Source organism: Microtus oregoni, unplaced genomic scaffold (genome assembly GCF_018167655.1).
Source record: "Microtus oregoni isolate MIOR12 unplaced genomic scaffold, Mior012 000065F_ref0000479, whole genome shotgun sequence".
NCBI classification, from domain to species: Eukaryota; Metazoa; Chordata; class Mammalia; order Rodentia; family Cricetidae; genus Microtus; species Microtus oregoni.
The window spans coordinates 7,373,463-7,394,816 of record NW_024543875.1 but is presented as its reverse complement, the minus strand read 5'-3'; the positions used below and the strand labels follow the sequence as shown (position 1 = coordinate 7,394,816).

Here is a 21,354-nt window from a genome sequence, read left to right as displayed (position 1 = left end):
TGCTAGCTACAGCATGCTAGACTTAGAGATCTGGAGCTTGCCCTCCTCCCACAGGCACGTCAAGCACCCATTGCCCCTCTTAGCCTGTTCAAAGCAAGTAGTCAGTGATTTTGAACAAATTTAAATTTCTTTTTCTTGAATTCTTGTAAGAAATTTTTTGCATAGCTTTTTCTTGATTCTGGGGTCCTGAGGGTCCTGGGTCACACACTGTATGGCCTCCAGCTGTAGGAGCTGAAGAGACCATGGCCAATGTAGCCTCTAAGCTGGGGGAGGAGGGAGGAGGGATAGGCTGTGTGGGAATGATGGGCAGCTTCCCCTGATAACGGGCGAGTCAGACCTTCCACAGTGCTTGGTATGTGGGCGTAGTGCAGGGAGAAGCCACCAGCTCTCCTGTTTTGAATCACTGTTCCCATGAGAAAGGGCTCCGCCTCCCACTGACAGGAAGCATGAAAATGCTGTTGGCACACAGGTCACAACACAGAGACCAACTCCTCATGAGATCACAGACCTGAGGCCAAAGGGGGCTCACATTCTCTGATTCCTGTCTACACAAGACCCACAATCCCCAGCTCCACCATCGCCCAGCATATGAGGCTGAAGCATAGGGACCATGAGGTTCTCTGGGGCACTCAGCTCTCCAGCTGGCCACTGGGGGTTGCCAGTATCACTTCCCCTCTGCACAACCTCATCCATGCCTCATCCAGCTCAGCTAGGCTGCTCAGGGGCACACAGGTCTCTCTCAAATCCCAGCTCCGAAGCCTGTCATGTAAGCACCACAGCCCTTGACTGGAGCCAACATGAACCTCATTCAAGTGTCAGAAGGCACCTGTGGGCCACAGAGGTCCATTTGCAACCATTTTCCAAGACAGAGCTTTGCTTTGTGCTTGTTGTGAGTTCTGCCTTTTGCATTTCTCCTGACACAAGGTCCCAGGGAACACAGGAAGACCCTCAGGAAGCACAGGTGTTACTAACACCAGGGCTCAAAGCTAAGGTTGGGTAGATGACCTCTAACGACTTCGATTGTCACGCAATTTCCTCTCCCTTTCAAACTCCTAAGCGACCTCTGAGGAGGGGGGCAGGGCATGGCCTCACAGCTACCTTGTGTGGGAGGCAGTAGAAAGGGCAAGTGGGTTAAAAGCAGTCACTGGATACCTGGGCTACCACAGACGGACATAGGCATCTGCCCCCATACGCAAAGGCCATGGGGCTACCATAGAATCCAAATCCAGAGGGCCCTAAGTGACACCTTTGGCGAGACCCGTGTGGGGGTGTGAGTGTCCGGAACAATTTCTGCCAGGAAGGAAAAGGGTAGGAAAACAAAATGCATAGCTGCGAGGGAGGGAATTGCTGACTGAAGAAGGGATCCACCCCAAACCCCAAACCCGAGCCCAACAACTGCTATGAAAATTCCAGACACGGGAGCTGCGAACCCTGGCCTGAGATGGGGCTCATGCTATACGAGGTTCCGAGGTGCATCAATGGTGTCACAGTGAGTTTTGAAGGTTGGATTCCTGTCTTGTGCACATTAAAACACCTACAGATGGAGCTCTGAGAAGCCCAAAGCCCAGGGGTGTTCAGAGGATAGGGCAAGCATGGCAGAGGTGAAGGACGAGAGCCAGGACCCTCCATGTTGGGGCTCCAGACCTAAAATGCCTTTTGAAACTTGTGAGGGGCAGATTTGGAGAGCTGGAGCTGAAAACGATCACCATGGCAGACTAAGTTACATGATAAGTGATTCTTTTTATGTATTTTTTTAATTACACAGTAAGGGCAGCTGGGCTATGGTGGCACATATCTGTAGTCCCAGCACATGGGAGGCAGAGGCATGAGGATCTCTGAGTTTGAGGCTAGCCTGGTCTACCAAGTGAGTTCTAGGACAGCCAGGGCCACACAAAGAAACCCTGTTTTGGAAAAACAGAAAAAAAAATAAGAAATAGAAAAAGAGATTACACAGTAATGAGCCCAGTTTGGCACGTATATGTTCATGTGTGAGGACAGCCTAAGGTGTTGGTCATCGACTTCGCCTTACTTAAGACCGGGTCTCGCCGGTGGTTCCCTGCTGCATATGGCAGCCCACGACCTTCTAAAGAGAAGCCAGTCTCTGCCTCCCAGTTTGCCCTAGGAGAGTCCAGCCTCATGCCACTTCCGGCTTTATGTGTCATCTGAGAGCTCAACTCAGCTCCTTGTGCTGCATTCATCAGCTTCCATGGAAAGTCATCCCAGATACAGGTACAACAGCAAAGGAGCTTCAGAGTAATTCCTGGGAATCAGAACCCTGCAGGGGGGCACGGTTTTGCTTAGTTTGGGTAAAATCCTTTGGACTGTGAAACTTCCATAGATAAAAGCGCTATGTGTACATGTCTTATAGGGCTATCTGTGCTTCCATCATCCTAAAATCCATGACGCTATTCTAAGCCTAATCTAAGCCAAAGTCTGCCCACATGAAAGAAAATCGAAGCAAGTTAAAGGAAACAAGAACTTCAGCTTTATAACACATTGTCTCGGGAAGCAGACAAGGGCCTTCCTTTAATTAAGAAAAAATAAAGAGGGAGAGCAGGAAGGAAAGGAATGGGGAGAAAGGGAAGGATAGAATGGGGAGGGAGGGATGGAGAGAGGGAGGGAAGGAGTCAGGCAGGAGGAGAAATGGTTGCTGAAGTCAATCAGTGCACTTCTTGGCTAGTTCTGTAAAGGTTGGGCCTCAAGGGCTCCATCTGTCCATCCATCCAAGGCCAAGCCAAGACCACCCAGCAACACTGTCCAGAGGGCACATCTGGGCCATGGCCCCTGACCATAGGACTCTTGGCTTGGGAAAGCTCGCCTCACCCAAGCGGGGCTGGCCTTCCTAGAGACTGACCCGGTGCCTGGACAGAAGAGGACCAATGGCCACCTCAGACAAGATGGACAGCCTCAAGATGGTCAGATGGGGAGCAGGTGTGTGGGTTATGCCTTCCTCACTCCACCTGAACACGAGGGTCACCTCTGACCTAGTCCCGGTTCCTGAGCTCCTGCCTTTCTCAGACAAGCTGGGAGGGCCTCAGGGACCTGGGGCCTCAACAGTCAGGGCCTTAGCAAAAATGTTTCCATTTGAGTTGGTAAGGGTACAGGTACAAGCAAGACCTTATTACCTAGGACAGCTTGGAGTATCTAAGGGCTCCAGAACACCACTGTCCTGGCCGGAGACTAGTGTCCAGACATTCTTGTCTAGTGGACTAGTATCCTGGGCATGCCACTAAAAAGTGACTCCTTTCTACATCCAAGGGGGAGACAGGTCCTCAGTGTGGTCCTCAACCCCAGGTGTAAGCAGGAATAGGGAAGGAAAGTGACCCGATCCCCAAGTTTCCTGCCTAGAGCTGGACTCGGTGTAAAGTTGCCCTCTGCCTGGTTCCACCATGTGTGGTCCAGCCTCTACCACGACGGCTGTGTGCTGCAAAGTTCTCCCTGTGCTCTAGGACCTAACACAGCCTAAAAGCAATAACCCAGAGTGTGTGTTCCACAATTCTGTGCTCTTCCCATTCTACCCCTGTGCTGCTCCATTAGTGGGGTGTGGGGCAGGGAATTCTAGGGACTTCTGCCTAGGAGGGGAACAGAGTCTGGTGGGCAGGCAGCCCCTGTAACAGAAAGCAAAGGACATGCCTGGCTCAGGAGACCAAGTCAAAGTCACAAATCTGCAACTTCCAGAAAACAGACAGTAGGCACACGTGTATACGCAATCAAGTGTATGTTCATCCAGGCCTATATGTGTGTAGTAGAACTGCAGATTAACAGACTTCATACATTGGCTGCTTTCTGAGATCTCATCAATGAGGGCGTGGAGTGTCTCCAAGGAAACACTTCTTCCAGTTCTTTGGACACTCTGCCCTTCATTCCCAGACCTCCCTGGCCCAAGGACATCCCAGGAGCCTCCTCCTGTGCATCCAAAGCTCAAGAATTGCCCTCCAGGGCTTGGTATCCCATCATTGTCCGGATAACTCTTACCACCTGGCACCCGGGTGGGTGGAGGGCAGAACTCATGAGCCCGGCACGATGAGACCAGAGCTTCTGGGTCTCTGGCCAGACTCTGGGTCTCTGCCCTGCCCACCTGCTTCAAGCTGGAAAACAAAGAACAAAGAAAGGAGGCAGGACAGATGGAGAATGCTCCCCAGGAGGATTTCCGTGGGAAAGGAACCCTGTGCCCTTTCCTGCTCCCTCCGCCCTGGGGCAGGCCCAACTTCTGCATACCCGGCATTTCTCCTGCGTACCCCCTTCCTCTTCCACGTCGTGCCTCTCTCTAGCCACCGAGCAACTCCTAGCAGCTGCCGCTGATCCGCGCACACATCCCTGATGTTTTAATAATGAGAATGCTTTAGGCCACGCCTGCCATGAGTTATTTACGAAAAAATGAAAATCAAAACAAACGAACACAATATCGTGAACGCAGCATGAGGGAGTAGAGGCTGAAGGATAAGCAAGTCACACGGCGCTTCTGTGACTTCCTACAACTTGGTGTCCAAGTGATACCGAAACGGTTGCTGGTCAAGTTGGTTAAGTCCGTGCCAACACACAGAGCACCCACAGATATCCCTCAATCATCAGGAGACAGGAAACAGGCTGGGCACGTTGGCCCAAGGTCAGAGAACCTCGCCATGCCACAGGGCTTCTGTCTCCTGTAGAATCAGTACCTATAGTCAGACACCCACTAAGGTGTCACAGCTCTGTGCCTAGCTTAGAGATTCTAGGCCATTAGTGTCACTGGCTGCCCAGGCCTCCTTCGTTCTCGAGTCCTGGTTCCAGCAAAAACAGGGTTATCATAGGAAGGTACTACCTGGGGCTTTAGGCACATACTGCCACATTCGCCTGCTGGGTGAGCTAAGTATTTTCAGGGGTCTCAAAGTCTGCATCTTGGTGACCTGAGTGGCTCTTCTGGAAGCAACAGCCCATGTAGCAGGGGCAGAGCTGGGTGCCAACCTGTGCAGGATTGCCCATGGCAGGGGCAAAGGTGCGTGACCACTCCTATGCCAAACCTCCCGGCAGTGTTTGCATCTGAAGACTATGTGCATATGACCAGTATGTCCCAAGGGAAACTTTCCGATGAGGCTGGAACCCTTGCATCTGCAATGCTGGCCAGGTGTAGTGGGTAGTGTCCACATACCGTGCCTAAGCTTCCATAGTAGCTAAGTCCTCCTTTGCCTTACAGGCGCTTCCCCTGGCAAAGGTCTTTAAGACTAGGCTGAATAGGTCTCGACACTCCTGCCACTGGGAGAGACTTCAGAGTAGATTACAAAAAGGCAAACTGTGGGGGCTAGCCGTCAGTCAGATGTGTGCATTGCAAGCTCAGGACCTGAGCTTAAACCCCAGAACCCATATTCTGGGGGTATGCGGGGAAGCCAGGTGCTGGCTATAATGGCTATGAAGAGAAGACAGGTGGATCCCTGGGCTCCAGGGCCAGCTAGCCTAGCCTACTTGGCAAGTTCCAGGACAGTAAGAGATCCCCTCTCTCTAAAAAAAGAAAAAAACAAGAAAGAAAAGAAAAAGAAAAAACTAGTGGTGGCTGGAGCCTGAGGAAATGATACCTGAGAATGTCCTCCAGTCTCTCTCTCTCTCTCTCTCTCTCTCTCTCTCTCCCTCCCTCCCTCCCTCTCTCTCTCTCTCTCTCTCTCTCACACACACACACACACACACACACACACTCACACCACACACATATACTCACATATACACACATACAAAAAACACTCACACGCACACACACACAGCCCTACTGTCTTGCAGCTAACAGTTGTGTATTAGAAGTGAGCAATTACTCCCGCAGAGGTTTCCTCCCGAGGCAGTCATTGCTCTACAGGCAGCCCCGACTCTAACTAGCAATGACTCCCTACAACTTTTCTCAGATGGAAGCCCGTGAGCAGAAATTTGACCGCTTCGTCAGTGGTCGCTGACGGAGGCATGTGGCCTTGGACACTCCCTCCCAGTCAGGGTTTTAGCAATTTGGCAGATTCTTAAAATTCAAGACTGGTGAAAGCTTCCAAGCCAAAACACTCCCAGACCTGACTGGGGACAACCAAGACCAGGTACAGCCTCTTTTCCCTCCTGAGGACGTGAAGCTGCAGTTTGATTTTTCTGAGACCAGTAACAACTAAGGTCTAGGTGGTTTGCATTTAAAGATTCTCAGCTCAGCTGGGTGGCAGTGGTGCACGCCTCTAATCCCAGCACTTGGGAGGCAGAAGCAAGTGGGTCTCTGTAAGTTCAAGACCAGCTTGGCCTACAAAGCGAGTTCCAGGACAACCAGGGGAGCCTGAGTTCCAATCCTCAATAAGATCGCTGTCATCTTATTTTCTCCTGGAACGTGGAAGTGTGTGAGTTCCCCTTTTCTCACAGAACACTAAGAGGAAACCAAAGGCCAACATCCCCTATACTGATGGAGCTTCACGTACATAGTCTCCTTGAATGTCCTAGCTGAAACAGCAGGCTAACTGTCCAGGCAGAAGTAAATGAGGCAAGGCCGGTTCTCCAAGTATCAAACTGTGAACTGACACCAGGAACAAGAAACCAACATCTCAGGCACCCAATAATACTACAGAGGCACAGCAGGAGTGGACAGAGAATTCCATACACAGCTCCCAGGTATTAACCCCAAAGGCTCTAGAAGGCAGCCCCATTCTCTAGGACCAGTGAGATCTTGGGTTCTGGCTCTCCCTCAAGGAGGCCTGGGTTCAGCCCTGCTCTGGAGCCCCTACACACTCCCTATATTACATAGGGCTCATGTGAGAGCTGACCCCATGGAACAACTTAGAGTTGGGGACATCACCGAGGTAGCATTTGGGGTGCAGGCTTTGGGATCAGCTCATCCTGAATGCCTGTCCCGGCTCTATCAATTATCATCTGGACACATTAACAAGGGACCTCCTTGGGCTTTTGTCAGTTATGAGGAGGCTGTGTGGGGACCTGACATGCTCCAGTGTTTCTTTATGTGCAAAGCCTCCTAAGATATGGATGGGGTGACAGAGACTTCTTCCCAGTCTCAAACCAGCTCTCCCTCCTTCTTCTCCAAGTTCCCAGAGACATCCAGGGTCTTTGTAGCATAGAAAGAAGATGGGTGTGGCGCCCCACCAGGTGAGACATTCTCCTGGAACTGGGGCAGGGATATCAAAGGCCAACGCCAAAACCAAGAACAAATAGCAGATAGCTCTTGAGAACACAAAGTGCACGTCCGTGGACCCACAACCTGTGGCAGCCTCGCCCTTTTCCACCAGAGCTTCTGCCTGGATGTCTTGTCTATGTGTGTTACCTGCTACAGGAGTCTGGCTCTGCTGGGTGGAGATGCTACAACGCTCTCACGAGCACAGGGGAAGGCAGTCTCTGTGAGCTCCCAATGCCAGTCACTGACTTTTCCCAGACAGCGAGTAAGTTTCACTCAATACCTGACTTTGAACACTGCACACTGACGAGAGCTAGGGGGAGATGCAGGAGAGTCAACACGCTTAGCACCTAGAAGGGTGGTCCTAAAACAAGAGCTAAGATGCTACCCTCAGGATGCAGTAAGAACCGCTTGGAAATAACTTGGCACTAAAGAAGAGAGTAGCACTCAAGGGACACAGTACTGGGCACTGGATATCAAGTCTGGGAATCCTATGGCAAAGTACTGGGAATCGTATAGACAGAGTACTGGTAACCCTTTGGTGTGATACTGAAATTTATATAGAGGAGACTAGGCCTTGTATGGACAGGGGATTAGGAATGGCTGTAAACAGCTTTATTAGTCACAGAACCATCTCCTAAGGAGCTGTTATGAGCACCACTAAGTCCACAGCACAGCTGAGTTCACTGGGAAGATTCTGCTCCCTGTAGCCACCAATTCATTTGCCCCTCCGTGCTCTAAAGAAGGGCAGGGCCTTCCTAGACTCTAGCTTGCAATGAATCCACAATCATCATAGCTCTAATGAGCCTCCCAGAGCCCAGAGTCTGGATGTTCTTGGCCGATGCCAGAGACACCAAGAGGCCAATTTGGCTTCCAGAGCCCTGAGGTGGGCTGTCACCACCAAGGACCTGAGGACCCACAGGAGCCAGAATGATCTTCACAGACATTGTGTCCTCCCTGGGCTACAAGGATCCTGGATCCACCGAGCAGCTATCCGAAGTGAAAATCCCCTGATGAGAGTGGTTGGGCAAGCATGGAGAAAGACAAGACCTGGATTTGCTGTGAACATCTACAGGCGTATTTAATCTTATTCCCACGTAGGATAAACTCTGAGCTACTCCGATAACCTTAAATGCAAGAGGACTGGCTGGCCCTTTTGAAGCTAACACTTGTGCATAGCATCAAAGCCACTGGTATCATCAAGGCGTCCAACATCACAGCCAAAGCCTGAAAGAAACAACGGCTGACATAAACGGATTTGAACGGAGCACCCGTTTCTTATCATCTGAACCAAGCCAGCTCCCTGAATCAAAGCTGTTTGCCAAGCCTGCCCCACCCCTTGGGAATGCTATTCTTCAGAAAGCAATGGCTCGTGCATCCAACCCAACTCAGCAAACACGCCACTGAAGCCGCAGACACAGTTAAAAGCTGTCCACTAGCCCCAAGCCAGTTCCTTTTTATCTGAATTCCTCATGTGATTTTTGCCTTTTTATAGGCAAGTCCAGAGATCGTGCTGACTGAGGACATTAGGACAGTAAGACATGTCCCATGAGCCTGTTCTAGAAGGAAAGAAAATGCCTCTATGGAGAGCTGGCCCAAGCTCTGACACACAGCACAGGTACGCTGTGAAGTCTGGATGGGATGGATGGACAGTCATTTAAACTTTAGGTCCTCAGGCTAATCCAAAAGTCCTTTCATGTGGCTGTGTCGGCGAAGCGCCTGCTGTTTATGTAAACATGCCTAAGCAGTCATGTAGAGCTGGGAGTTATGGCACACATCTGTAACCACAGCACTGGGGGAGGGGAAGTGAGTGAATCCTTGAAGCTCACCTGCCTACCAGCCTAGCGGGGTCTGTGTGCTTTCTCAAAAAAACAAAAACAGAAAGAAAGAAAGAAAGAAAGAAAGGAAGGAAGGAAGAGAATAGAAAAGAAAAAGACATCCAAAGTTGACTTACAATCTCCACACACACATACACACACACACACACACACACTTATACACACACATACACACACACATACACACACACACACACACACACACTTATACACACACATACACACACACATACACACACACACACACACACACACACGTACATATACTACACACAATTCCTTAAAAGCCACAACCTGAAAACCACATCCAGGAACAAGCTAATGTGAACTGGCATCTCCAGACACGGGCACTCTGGGGTGCGCGCTTCCCACACCGCACTAGGTGCCAGTGCCCTGGTTTCACACGGCCACCCCTGGCCCACTCCTCCCCAGGCTCAGCAGCAACACAATGGTGGCTTTGCCTGCACAGAAGGTATTCTCCACGGCTATTGCCATCACTGAGACTCAAGCATGTCACCACACGACTGTGCCATTTCCCACAGCAACATCCAGTTAGAGCCTGCGGCGAAACCCTGTCCACTGTTCCTATTAGTGCCACAAATGTAATTTCTTCCGTTGTACCAAGAATTCAGTGTCACTCTTGATCTTTGCCATGGAGCTAACTGGAGCACCCTGAGCAGGACAGGGAGTGAACACCACAGAAAAGAACAAACGAGATCCCCAAATGAAATTCAAAGTATGAGGGAGGCACCGTACCCAGGATGGGTGGGGACAGGGATTCACCCCAGGGGAACTCTTCAGGCAGACCAAATCTAGGGGACACATGGGAACACAGCCTTCCAGGGGTACCTCCAGGTCCCTGCTGCCTGGTGCTTGTCCACTAAGAGCATCTGTGGGGAGGGAGTCTGGCTTCTTCACAGTGATGGTCAAATCACCCCACATTTCCTCTCCACAGGAGCTCCCAGCTGCCTGGAGCAGCCATTAGTGAGTTTATGGAAATCCACTAAAAGGGACCAGGAAACATATTTTAGGTGAAGCAAAACAGTGGGAAAAGGAGAACTTCAACCCCCAGGATAGGGTGGAGTTTGTGTTAGCTCACAGGAATTTCATGACCACGAGATAGAGGCCATAGGCTCGCAGGCCAGTAGGCTCCTGTCAGTGCTCCTAAGCAGAGGAAAACAATATCAACTGCCTTCCAGGGCCTGTGACGCCGGCAGGCTGTGATGGGCAGCCAGCCAGCTGTGCGCCACCAGAAATACCCAACCAAAAAACATGGCATGGGGACAGATCTCATGTTTAGAGGAGGTTTGCTATTTCCCTGAAAAAGAAAGACATGCAATCAGTTTTGAACTGTGTCCCCGTAGCTCTAACTTGAACTCCTGGCACCCCCAGAGGATGACTGATCTGGAGAAAGTACCTTTAAAGGGGTGACCAAGGTGGTGTTACCAGCATGAACCCACATCCAGGTCTAGGGAGTTAAAGAAAGGCAGAGGAATGACCGTGGGACACGGGGGAGATGATAGCGATTTGGAAGCCAAGGAAGGAGTTGCAGAAGGAGCCAGCTGACCACACACATTCACCTTGGGCTTCCAGCCCCTGGGAGAGAGCAGATGCCTGGTGGGAAAGCCACCAGTCTGTGGTTCCTGTCACTCCAGCCCCAGTAAGCCACTCATGTGCTTACCTGAATCTTAATTCTACAAGGCTCTTACTGCTATGGCTTCGGTTATATTTTAGGACATCCTCTTCCCTTGATCTCAGGAGTCCCATTAAGTCTCAGTGAGTAACAATGGCCTTCACTGTCCATGAACCACAAACAAATCGTGCAATGCCGATAGCTGTGAGCTGTGAGGCCAGTGTTGAAATATTCTTGGTTTTAGGTAAACACAGTGATAGTACAGTAGGCCCAACAGTTGTTTATGTATTTTAGCTTCCAGTATTTTAGATAAATCTTAACAGGTTCTGATGACATGGCTTGAACTGCCAGCCCTTTGAGGTCCTCGGACAGAGGGAGGGACAGAGGACAGACTGACAGAGGCCTGTATCCAGCAGGACAACAGCTCTGTTCCACCCTCCTGTCCTCAGTTCACATTAGTCTTCCTTCCCATTGCTGCCCCTTACAGAGCGTCCAGTAGTATCACTCACAACCGGTCACTACATCTCCTGGAGTGGCCCCAGTCCCACATGGCCATGTGGCTGCACTGTGGGACAAGAACCCAAAAACTCCAACTGAATTCTGGAGCTAGTGGCCTCACAGTCACTAGAGATCAGGGTACCAAACACTAGGTGGCCATGTGTTGGGAGCAGTGAGACCCCAGATCCTGAATTTCTTGTAATCCCCTGAGCTGAGTGCCTACAGCTGCTCTGAGCACGAGACCTTCAGGAGTTCCTGATGGCAGGAGAGTGGTTTCTGGTGGGTTTGGCTGGGGCGTGGCTATCTCTATATAACCTGCCCCTGAACACAATAAAGGGGGCATTCTTGGGGAATTCAAGGATGACCTGTGTCACTGTCTCTCTGTCTGTGTGTGTCTGTGTATTTTAACCTCCAGCCCCCTTGCCCGAAGCTAACGAACTGGGGTCTAGCGTACCGAACGCCAACATGGGGGGCACAGTGCGCGGCAGCCATGCCCCAAGTGGGCCTGAGTCTGCCGTGAGGAGACAGAGATGGGAAGGAGGCAAAAGGGAAGCACCAGGCCTTAGACAGTCCCTGCGACATGACAGGCGCCTGGGCCAGAGGTGCCTCAGCACATGGAAGTGGTCCAGACTCTGGTGTCAGATTAGATGCTTTAATGCCTCGTGTGAAAACCCTGGAGCAGAAAGCAGCCTGCCAGGCGTCACAAGGGGCACACCTGTCCGGAAAGCTGTTTAGTTCAAAATAAAAGCCCTGAGCTGGTTAAATGAACCTGGTAAATGGCAAGCAGCTCTATACATCCTGTTTAAAAGAAAAACCAACAACTTAAGAGAGTAGTTTTGTAACACGCTCTAGCTCCCCGTGGAGCAGACTGCCAGCAAGCATGTACTGGTCTCCTGGGAGGCGGTGGCAGTGTTGGTGCTGGAACCCTGGTGAGCTGGCTGCTCTGGGGAACCGTGGAGCAGAGAGCCCATCTGCGCCAGCATGGCGACAGCAATTAAGGCAGAGAAAGGAAGTTGGTAGGCAGCAGGCAGAACACACAGGGGGGTGACTGCCTCGCTGGGCTTACTCAAAACACAACTGTGGGTGTCTGATGACCCTCAGCCTGAGCAGAACAGCAGCCACAGAATTCTAGTGCTACCATCCTGGCCCCGGCACCTGTGAATGTAACCTCCAAAAAGTTCGTGTCTGTGAATCAATACTTTTGGGGGTCCCCTAATCTAGTTTGAGGTGTCCTTAGAAAAGGAACAGGCAGACAGAGATGGCCTGTAGGGAGCTGCCACCAGAGGAGACAAGGGGGTAGGGACATGCTATGTGTACCAGCATACCATATCTCTACAGAGAAGCCAGGGCAATGCTCTCCTCCACCCCAGCCACATCCCCTCCTGCATACCCCCAAACACAGTTCAACCCCAGTTGGAGGCTGCTTACCTCATGTATGTCGTAGGGGACAGAGACTTGGGCTTTGCCCACTGGTACGGGGCCTGTGGCACCGACAGATACTGCTCACAAAAGGCACCCTTGCGAAGATGCTGGAAGGCGAACTCCTCGGGTTGGAAGTCAGAGGTGGGCGGAGTGGTGCCCAGGTCTTCCCCAGCTGGCTCTACCTTGAGGGCCACTGAGGGTGCGTGCTCCAGGGTTGTCTTTCGAGACTTGATAGGGACGCCATCACCCAGGTCCAGGGTGCTGTCAGTGGTCAGGGCGTTGATGGCTGCCACAATGGCAGAACTGGTATACTGGGTGGTGTTTCCGAGCCAGGTGTCCTCGGTCACGCTGACCCGAGGGGAGCCATGCGGGGACGGTGTGGGCGAGTGGTGGGGTGAGCAGGAGGGCTGCCGGCCATTGAGGCTGTACTTGCGTTTGTTGCAGGGGGATGTGGGCCGGGAGCCACGTGCACCGAGCCAGCTCTCCTCGGTGACACTGGCACGTGGAGAGGTGGATGGGGAGTGTCTTGGAGATCCCAGAAGGTCTGTGGTCTTGGGAGACACGCAGGGTGACTGCCACGGAGAGGTCTGGGGGGATGCGTACGGGTACGAGTAGTTGGACTCGTAGGAGGAGGCCTCAGAATTACAGCTCCTTGAGGACAGGCTGCTGGCTGGGCTCAGGCAGGAGGGGTCTCTGTAGGCTTCCAGGCTGGGCAGGTGCAGGGTGGCCGTGGATGGTGACCGCTTGCAGCTGGGAAGCACATCTTCCACCTCCACGTCGTGGAAAAACTGACTGCCGCCATGGTGGAGGCCCAGGTAGGAAGTGATCTCAATTCGAGGACTCTCCAGAGTTGGGGCCCCATTGGGCCGGGTGTTTCCAGAGGACAGAAAGTACCCAGAGGGCCCACTGTCCACAGCCCCTCCATAACTCGCGGGATGATTTGCTGAAGGAACAGCTGAGATGCCGGGGGTGGATGTCTGGAGGTCATGGCATGGGGCTGGCAGGGAGGTGTGCGCTGTGGGAAGGGGCAGAGTCGAGGTGATGCCAGGGGATGCATAGCTGTAGTGTTCTGGAAGAAAAGAGAAAGAGAAGAGATGAGGCCAGGAAGCAGCATCAGATACTCACAAAGGCAAGACTGGGGCATCCCCTGAGGACTCCAGGCCCCAGGAGTAGCCTCTGGAAGCATTTTGAGGTCAGGCTGCCCCAAGAACTCTAAGGCCTCCTGCTTGACTCTGGACCTCACTCTGTTCCAGCACGAAAGCCTTCCTCAGCTAGATGTCCCCCGCCAAATGCCACACAGCTGTCCCTTACTGTCCTCTCTATTTAAACTCCGCATTCCCTAGCCCCTGTAATGATTTTATAACCTACTCCAATAGCTGAGTTATCTTCTCCAGTTTATCCCTCCCCCCATCCCTCTCTCTGGCATGCATCACCAGCTAACATACATTTTTATCCTCCCATCCCTCTGACCAGTAGAAGCCATGCTTCAGCCTTCTGGTTCATGGCTGTCTGCAGAGCCTTGGACTAGCATTTCAGAGGCTGGGCAAGGCAGGGGGAGTGTGACTTCTAAGCCAGGTGTTCATTGTATTTCACGGATGGCCGTGCATGAGTGGCAGGTGATGGACAGAAGGATGGACAGTGGCTGGGCAGACGGTGGAGGGAGGGAGGAAGAATGACAAGTGTATAGGTCAACGGAGGTATGTGCTTTCGACACAGGGACCCGGACATTTAAACAGGTGTTTACAGGAAATTTGCTATCCAGCAGCCCACATGCTCAACTGCAAAGAGCACACTCAAAGGATGGATGTGGATGTGAATTCTGAAGTTTCTCTATGCTACCGAGGCTGGCTGGTACCTGGAAATCTATCTTCCAGAGCTTCTTAAACAAAACAGACGGTTCTAAGGCACGGCTAGATCTCGGAGCCATTATGTGCTAATTGTATCTTGATAAACACTTTTTAAAAAAATCATTATTCTAACTAGCAATCTACAGGAAAGGCTTGCTTCTGAATTTCTCATCAGAAAAGGCTCTCAGCATCCCAGAGCCATTCATGTGTGTCTGGAGACAAGCGTTTCCATGTCTCTGAATAACAGAAATCAGCACAAGGAAGTCCTAGCTCCATGCGGGCTTCCATGCCCGCCTGGAAGACAGTGTGCTCAGGGAAGGCACAGCTCGCTGTTGATCCCTGGTTCAGAACCAGCAGGGAAAACTCTAGGAATGTTAGGGTCTCGGAGCACCAGTCAAACCCTAGGATATTTCTGAGGAGGAACAAGCCAGGCCTCAGGTAGTTTAGCAAATTTCCATCACTGCCTACTGCAGTCTTCTCCCATTAGTGGGGAGCTCACAATCCCTCCAGCCACACAGCAGCCTCTTTATGAGGTAGGCAAGGGTCCCACTCCATAGTCCAGTGAGAGGACACATTGTAGTCCTCAATCCTAGGTCACCATGGCCCTTTGGAAAAGACTAGAGCTGAGACAAAGAGGAACAAGTGACAGCTGGAGGAATCAGCAGCAACCCAAACAGGAAGCTGCCTTTGCGCCAGGTGGACCCTGCAGCTAAGACCGTGGTTGGAGGGTCCTTGTCGTACAAAAGCACTGTTGCCCTTCAGAATGCCACACCTCAAGAAGCTGGAGCCTAATGCTAAAAAGGACACTGTTCGAAATTACTCTAAAGCCACTTTCTAGAGAAGGCAATGCTTCTGAAGAGACAGAACTGGTGGCTAGTGCTGTCTGGTCTCAGAGTAGGCCTTTGCTGAGTTCCTAAGCTCAGGCTGTCTTCATAAGCACCGGACAAGACTGCAGAGCTGTCCACTTTCATTAAGCCCCCCTTCATGTCCAACTGTGTATCCCAGTCTTGGACAGAGGCAGGCCACCCCCAGTACCCCAAGTACAGCCATGGGGAAGACTGACAGGGGTAGATACGGACTGCCGTGGTACATAATGAGAAAGAACACTAGTCTCAGAGGACCCAGTAGCTATGAGATGAACAAGTGGGAAAACCAGGCCTAAGACCAAAGGCTGGCTGGTGAAACAGACAGACGACCTTGGCTGCTCTGTGAGGTCACCCACAGGCAAGTCTGGAGCAGGTTACTAGGGACCCCATGCGGGAGCAGCACTGATAGATGTATACGTCCAGATGCTGTCTTCTCTGTCGTTCTTGCCAGAGGCTGTCTGAACAGTCATCTTGGCAAAAGGAGGAGAGAGGCAGAAAGGAGGGGGAGGGGGAGGCCTGGGGAGGAGGGTTTCTCTATGCATCCTATGTTTGCTGTCGCACACAGGTAGCAGACACAAGGAAAGATGTTGCTGCAGAGATCTCCCTCCGCTGGCACTGCCTTTTCCAATCTGGAACTTTCAATAGAAAAGCACAATCAGTGTTCCATGGTTCAGAGGCCAGGATCTGCCCATCTTCAGCTAAGAATTCAGCTCTTAACTAGTCCACCAAAGCCAGAGTGTAAGGCGGGGATCCCAAAATGTCACCATGTCATTGCTAACTGGAATACTGACGGAAGGAAGAAGGAAATGATAGTCTAACACAGTGGGTGCTTTGCTAACTTATCTCAACAACACTTTCACCAGTGTTGGGGGCTTGCAGGCACTTAAACTTGAACTAATGTCTGCCTCTCTTTCCTCAGTTCACCTCTGAGCTAGGATTTCTGACTCGGTGCTCCCTGGTGTACGGCATCCTCTGAAACATGCCCCCTTCGGGAAGTTTCTCTAGCCGTCATCACTTCGCTCCTTCTGGTCATCTCCCAAGGTCTTCAGAAATTATAGACTCCGTTCCACCACAGATGGGTGACCCCTTCGTGACCCCACCTGCTCATCACTCAAAGGGCCCCGAAGATGAGGTCATCTGTGCTCTGCCCTCCAGCCTTCTGAGCCGTGGTACCACCAGGGTCCAAGCAGGCATGGGGAGTAGCATGGCAAGGCACATTTTTGCCAGAGGCACCACTTCTGAACAAAGTGCACATCCTAAGAACGGTGGTGACCACACCCATGGGGGTGCCATGGTTGCCCAAACAGCACCCAGGTGAGCTGACTTCACAGGCCCCAGCCCTGAGCGGGCAGCTAATCAGCCTGGGAAGTCAAGCCTTGCCAATGTTATGCTGCCACTTGTGTCTAGAGCTTTCTGCAAAGCAGGAAGCCTGCCAGTAAATAACCTAACACTTGAGAGGAATGGGCTTTCAAAACTGGAGAGGTGGCTTGGCGGTTGGGAATACATGTTGCTCTTGCAGAAGACCTGGGTTCAATTCCCATCTCTCACATGGTGGTTCACAACTACCTGGAACTCTAGTTCCAGGGGATCTGATGCCCAATTCTGACCTCGGCTGGCACCAAACACACACGTGGTACACATCTATACCTGTAGGCAAAATACTCACACATAAAATAAAATAAATAAATCTTTAAAATAAAGAACTGGTTTTCATCTTAAAGGGAGCCAGCTCTGGAAGACTAGGCAGTATGAGCCTAAGGCTAATGAGAAACACTGGTGTCCAAGCAGCTGTGCATATGCTGGGAAAGCCAAGCCCAGGGCTTGCCCAGTTCTCCATACAGAGGTGTGGCCTGAAGACCTGGGCCAGCCCTCCACAGTCTTGAGCTGCAAGACCCCGAAGGAGGCACACCTGCGATTGTGCAAGACCTGGCTCTCGTGTTCTCCGTCCCCCACGTGAAAGGATCCTATGTACTCCAGATCGGGGCTGGCCCCACAGCTGACCACCTTCTCTCAGTGGGAAGGGGAAACTGAAGGCTTCTTTGGAGACTCCCAGCAATGGGCTCTCCTCAGTCCCTCTCTGACACCCCTTGTAGTATATAAGGCGCGGGCTTCAGCTGCCTATGGATCTGGAAGATTCCAGAAGACAAGGCCGCGTCCAGGAGAGGGCAAATGGCATGGCAAATCTCTGCTTGTCTCCGTGGGGCTGCCCTAGCAACAGGTTCTCTAAGGCCCCAAGAAGGAGGAAGAAGGAGGTTTTTCTCACTCTGGGCCCAGATGCAGAGGAAGAGGAAGTTGTGGAACGTGGCACATAGGCCCCAGGACATTATAAGAGGGGCCTTTACTTAAACCAGAATGGTTAATAAAATAGTATTCAACAGGGCAAAATAAAATCCATAAAACATTAATTTAAAAAAAAAAACAGAACAGGTTAGGGAGACAGATCAGTAAGTAGATACTTCTGGCATTGGAGGAGCCTTGGGTTCAATACCTAGCACCACATAAAGCAGGCTCACTGTGAGCCCAGCACTCGGGAGGGGGAGGCAGAGGATCATGAATTAGAGGCTATCCTGGGTACACAGTGAGGGAGAGACTAGCATCGGGTTATGTGAGCCCCCTTCTCAAAAACATATGAAAAACAAAACTAACTAACCTACACTTGAATTTCCTTGGTCAAACTCCAGAATAAAAGCTTAAATGCCTGTTTGTGAGAGGTGTGTCTGCCTCTCAGAGTCCTCTGGAGTAAGCATGCTCACTGACTCTGTGGCGGGCAGCTGACTTCAGCTGAGCTTCCTCTTGCCACAAAGCCTGGGCCTGTGGGGGCGGGGCTAGCCCTTCACCTGCACTAACTTCCATCTGTACATACAAAGGGGTTGCTCTGTAGAATCTATAGGGAATGCCAAGCTTCCCAGTAAGTCCCTCACCAGTCCTGAGATGTTGGAAGCGATTATGTAACATCGGACACTGCTGTGACTGGCAGCCTGGCTTTTGCTGGGTCACTAAACGGAGGTGCAGGGACCACAGAAGAGCAGCACAGTCGAAAGCAAAGAGCTCTCGCAGCTCGCCCTCTACTCTGCCACGTAACCAAACGTAATGAAGGCACAGCCATCCTCCGCAGGTGCCACAGGTCATCGGGCCCTGGCTCATTTCTCTCAGTCACCCTGCTGCACGCAGAACTCCATGTGGACGCGATGGGGTGCAGGCAACACTGGGCAAACCCAGAGTTGTTCAGCTGGCCAGCTCCTACCGGCCTCAGCAAACCAACAAGCCAGTGCTGACCAAAACACTCTGATCCTGCGGGAGAATTTACTTCAGCTGTACCAAGGCATTGCTTCTGAAGAGTACACGCCATGAAAGCACCTGGAATATCTCCTCGTAAGACACTGCAGCTGCAGGAGAATGCCTGCTGCCCACCAGATGACCTATGGCACCTGCTGGGAAGTCACTCTGTAGGAGCTCTCGTCCAGGGCACTTGGCATCTTGCCTGAAGTGAGTTATGACAACACTGTGCGTCCGGCACATCAATGTATATGACGCTCTCCCATAAGCATGGCTATCAGAACCACCACCAGAACTCACTGTTCACACACACAGAGCACGGCACTTTACAGTCAACGTTCACCTTTCATTTTAAGGAACACCCCTTTAGCCTTTCCTCGTACTACACTGCAGGACTTGACGCTAGAAATAGAAGCAGCAGGAGCCTGCCAGCCAGGTCCTATCCTCCAGATGCCTGCCCACCCTGGTCTTTCTACACGCCACAGCGCCTGTCTGCAGGGGTGCGGGTGAGGCTGAAAGTGTCTACACTTAGAGCTGAAACAAAAGAAGATGACAGGACAGGGGCGGCAGAGTTCTTGCTGGTCACTTAGCGCGTTAGATGGCGCTATCTAGGGAGGACAGCGTGGAGGCGACTGTGCCAGTCCTGGGAAGTGACAGACAGCAACAGGTTCTGAAGAACTGTCACGCAAGGCTGTGCTGAAGGGAGATTTACAGGCTAGGGAACTGGGCTTGCTGGAGTAACAGAAAATGTCACCCAACGATCCACGAATAAGCTCACCACAGTAGGCTTAAGGGTCCCATGTCCAGCCTGGGTCCACATCTTTCCTCGAAGAACTCCAACATTCCCCCGGGTGCATAGTAAAGCATTACTTTCCATTGTTCGGTTTCCAAGGTGCTCTGCCCAGCCGAGGGCTTCCTTTGAAAACCTGATACAGAGCTAACAGATCCTGCTCGCACGGACAAGTCTGCCGTTGATTAAACCGTCTCTAGAACTTGATCACAGGGAGGCTGCTCCAGCAAAGACTGAAACATCAAACCTTAGCACACTTAGGGCACACTCTCCTAGGGCAAGACCCACTCCCTCCCGTGGATTCCTACAGTAGGGAGTGACAGACCAACATGGGTTCCACTCCATCTCGCTGGGAAAAGAGAAGTTGCAGTCCTCAACAGAAAACACTGGAGAATAACAGCTCTTCCAAATCCCATGGCAGCAAAGCCCCCTTTGCACCAGAACACTGGTTAAGCCTGAAGCCGGTGGGCAGAGCTGTCTGGGCCCAGGGCCTTGGCCAGTTTCCTCTTGAGTTGCCACGGAGACAGAGCTAAGCGGCCAGGCCAAAATAACTTACAAAACAGGAGCCCTGGGGCGGGAAGCGGCACACCCGCCTCCCAGCTGATGAGCAAAGCAGCTATTTCCTGAGCCCCAGAAGGAAGCCTAGGGCCCCATCTTCTCCCCCAAAACTGACCCTGGCCCACTGGTTGGCAGGGTGGAGACAGAAGGATGCCTGGTACTGGAAGGGAGTGTGGGTCTAGTCCTATTAGGCCCTCGGCTGCTTACTCCAAAACACCCTCTCTCTCCTCCACTCACAAATGGCTACTGTATAGCCACCACTACTAGCATGTGCTGAGTGCTTTGGAAATAGAGCACCAGGTACCCTTCCCTCCAAACAGACTGGTAAGTCCCAACAGGGCAGGTACACCATGGGAGCAACGCAGTGAACCTGCCTAGGCCCATGGCAGCCCAGCCTGCCCTCTATGGGTAAGTGGTAGGGGGACCATGTCCCCTTGTTTTAGGGTAGCCAAGACCTCTTTCTAGAAAAGAGTTGAATTTGTGTGCTCAGTATGATCTGTAAAACTCAAGTGTTACTTGGTTTTGCAATTGATCTCAGAAATGTTTGCTCATTAGTGAACGTAGGTTTAGATCCATTCCAGATAATGTGAAGGTCTTGCTACCATTCATTAGGGACTGGAGAGTTTGGTAACTTCATATGACTAGGTATTATAAATAATGTAATTGGGCAATTAATAAAATGTAATTATGATATTGGTAATAAGAAAGAGAGAAGTCCGAGTCAGTCTCTCTCCCCTTCTCTTTCTCTCTCTTACACACACACACACACGCACACACACAGAAATGTAGCATATATTTACACGTATAATGACTTCCAGCACCTTCTCTCAACACTGTGAAAGAGAATAGAGTTTGTCCCAATGCTGACCTCCCTAGCTCTGGGCTCTCTCCAGTGATCCGTGACCTGCAAGCTGTAAGCACTGGACTAAGATGCAGCAGCTCGACCCACAATTCACAGGGACATCCACAGGCATATCCCTGCACCTCTGTGTGGCTCTAGGGTGCACTCTGTTCCAGAGACCCTGTATTGTTAGGGCCACACCCAGCCTGAGCTATCATGAGACACACAAGCTTTGCCTTTCCACTCAACTCTACTTCAAACAAAAACCATCAAAAGCTCCTTCTCGTGCCTTAGGGGAGGATGTGACCTAAACCCACTTGCCACTCAAAGTTCAAGGAGCCACCTGCTTCCCAGGCCAGAAGAGAGCCCGGGGCTCCCGAGAGCCACTACTCAGTGTTTTCATGGATCACAGCAGAAACCAGCATCCTGTGTTCCTTCCACAAATGGGCCTGGAGGACTCTCAGTTTTGGCATTCTGTGTCTCCATATGGAAAGACCCTAGTGAGACAACTCTGAGTCAAAGATCCTGGGGGTGGGTGCTGGTGGTGCTGAGAGTCGCTAATGCTGGCCTGAGGAAGTACGCAAACACACACACACACACACACACACACACACACACACACACACACACCCTTGCCCTCAGAGATACACAGCTTAGGTCTGGGGAGATGA

At 51.6% G+C, this 21,354-nt stretch overlaps 1 protein-coding gene across 3 annotated transcripts in view; it reads right to left on the bottom strand.

The window, feature by feature from the left end:
- Nfatc1 (nuclear factor of activated T cells 1) overlaps positions 1-21,354 on the bottom strand; it is a 111,669-nt gene that overhangs the window by 84,091 nt on the left and 6,224 nt on the right. For all 3 annotated transcript variants that reach the window (XM_041640859.1, XM_041640861.1, XM_041640860.1), the window contains exon 2: positions 12,512-13,574. In XM_041640859.1, coding sequence (XP_041496793.1) covers positions 12,512-13,574 — 1,063 coding nt within the window. The remainder of the gene's footprint in view (positions 1-12,511; positions 13,575-21,354) is intronic.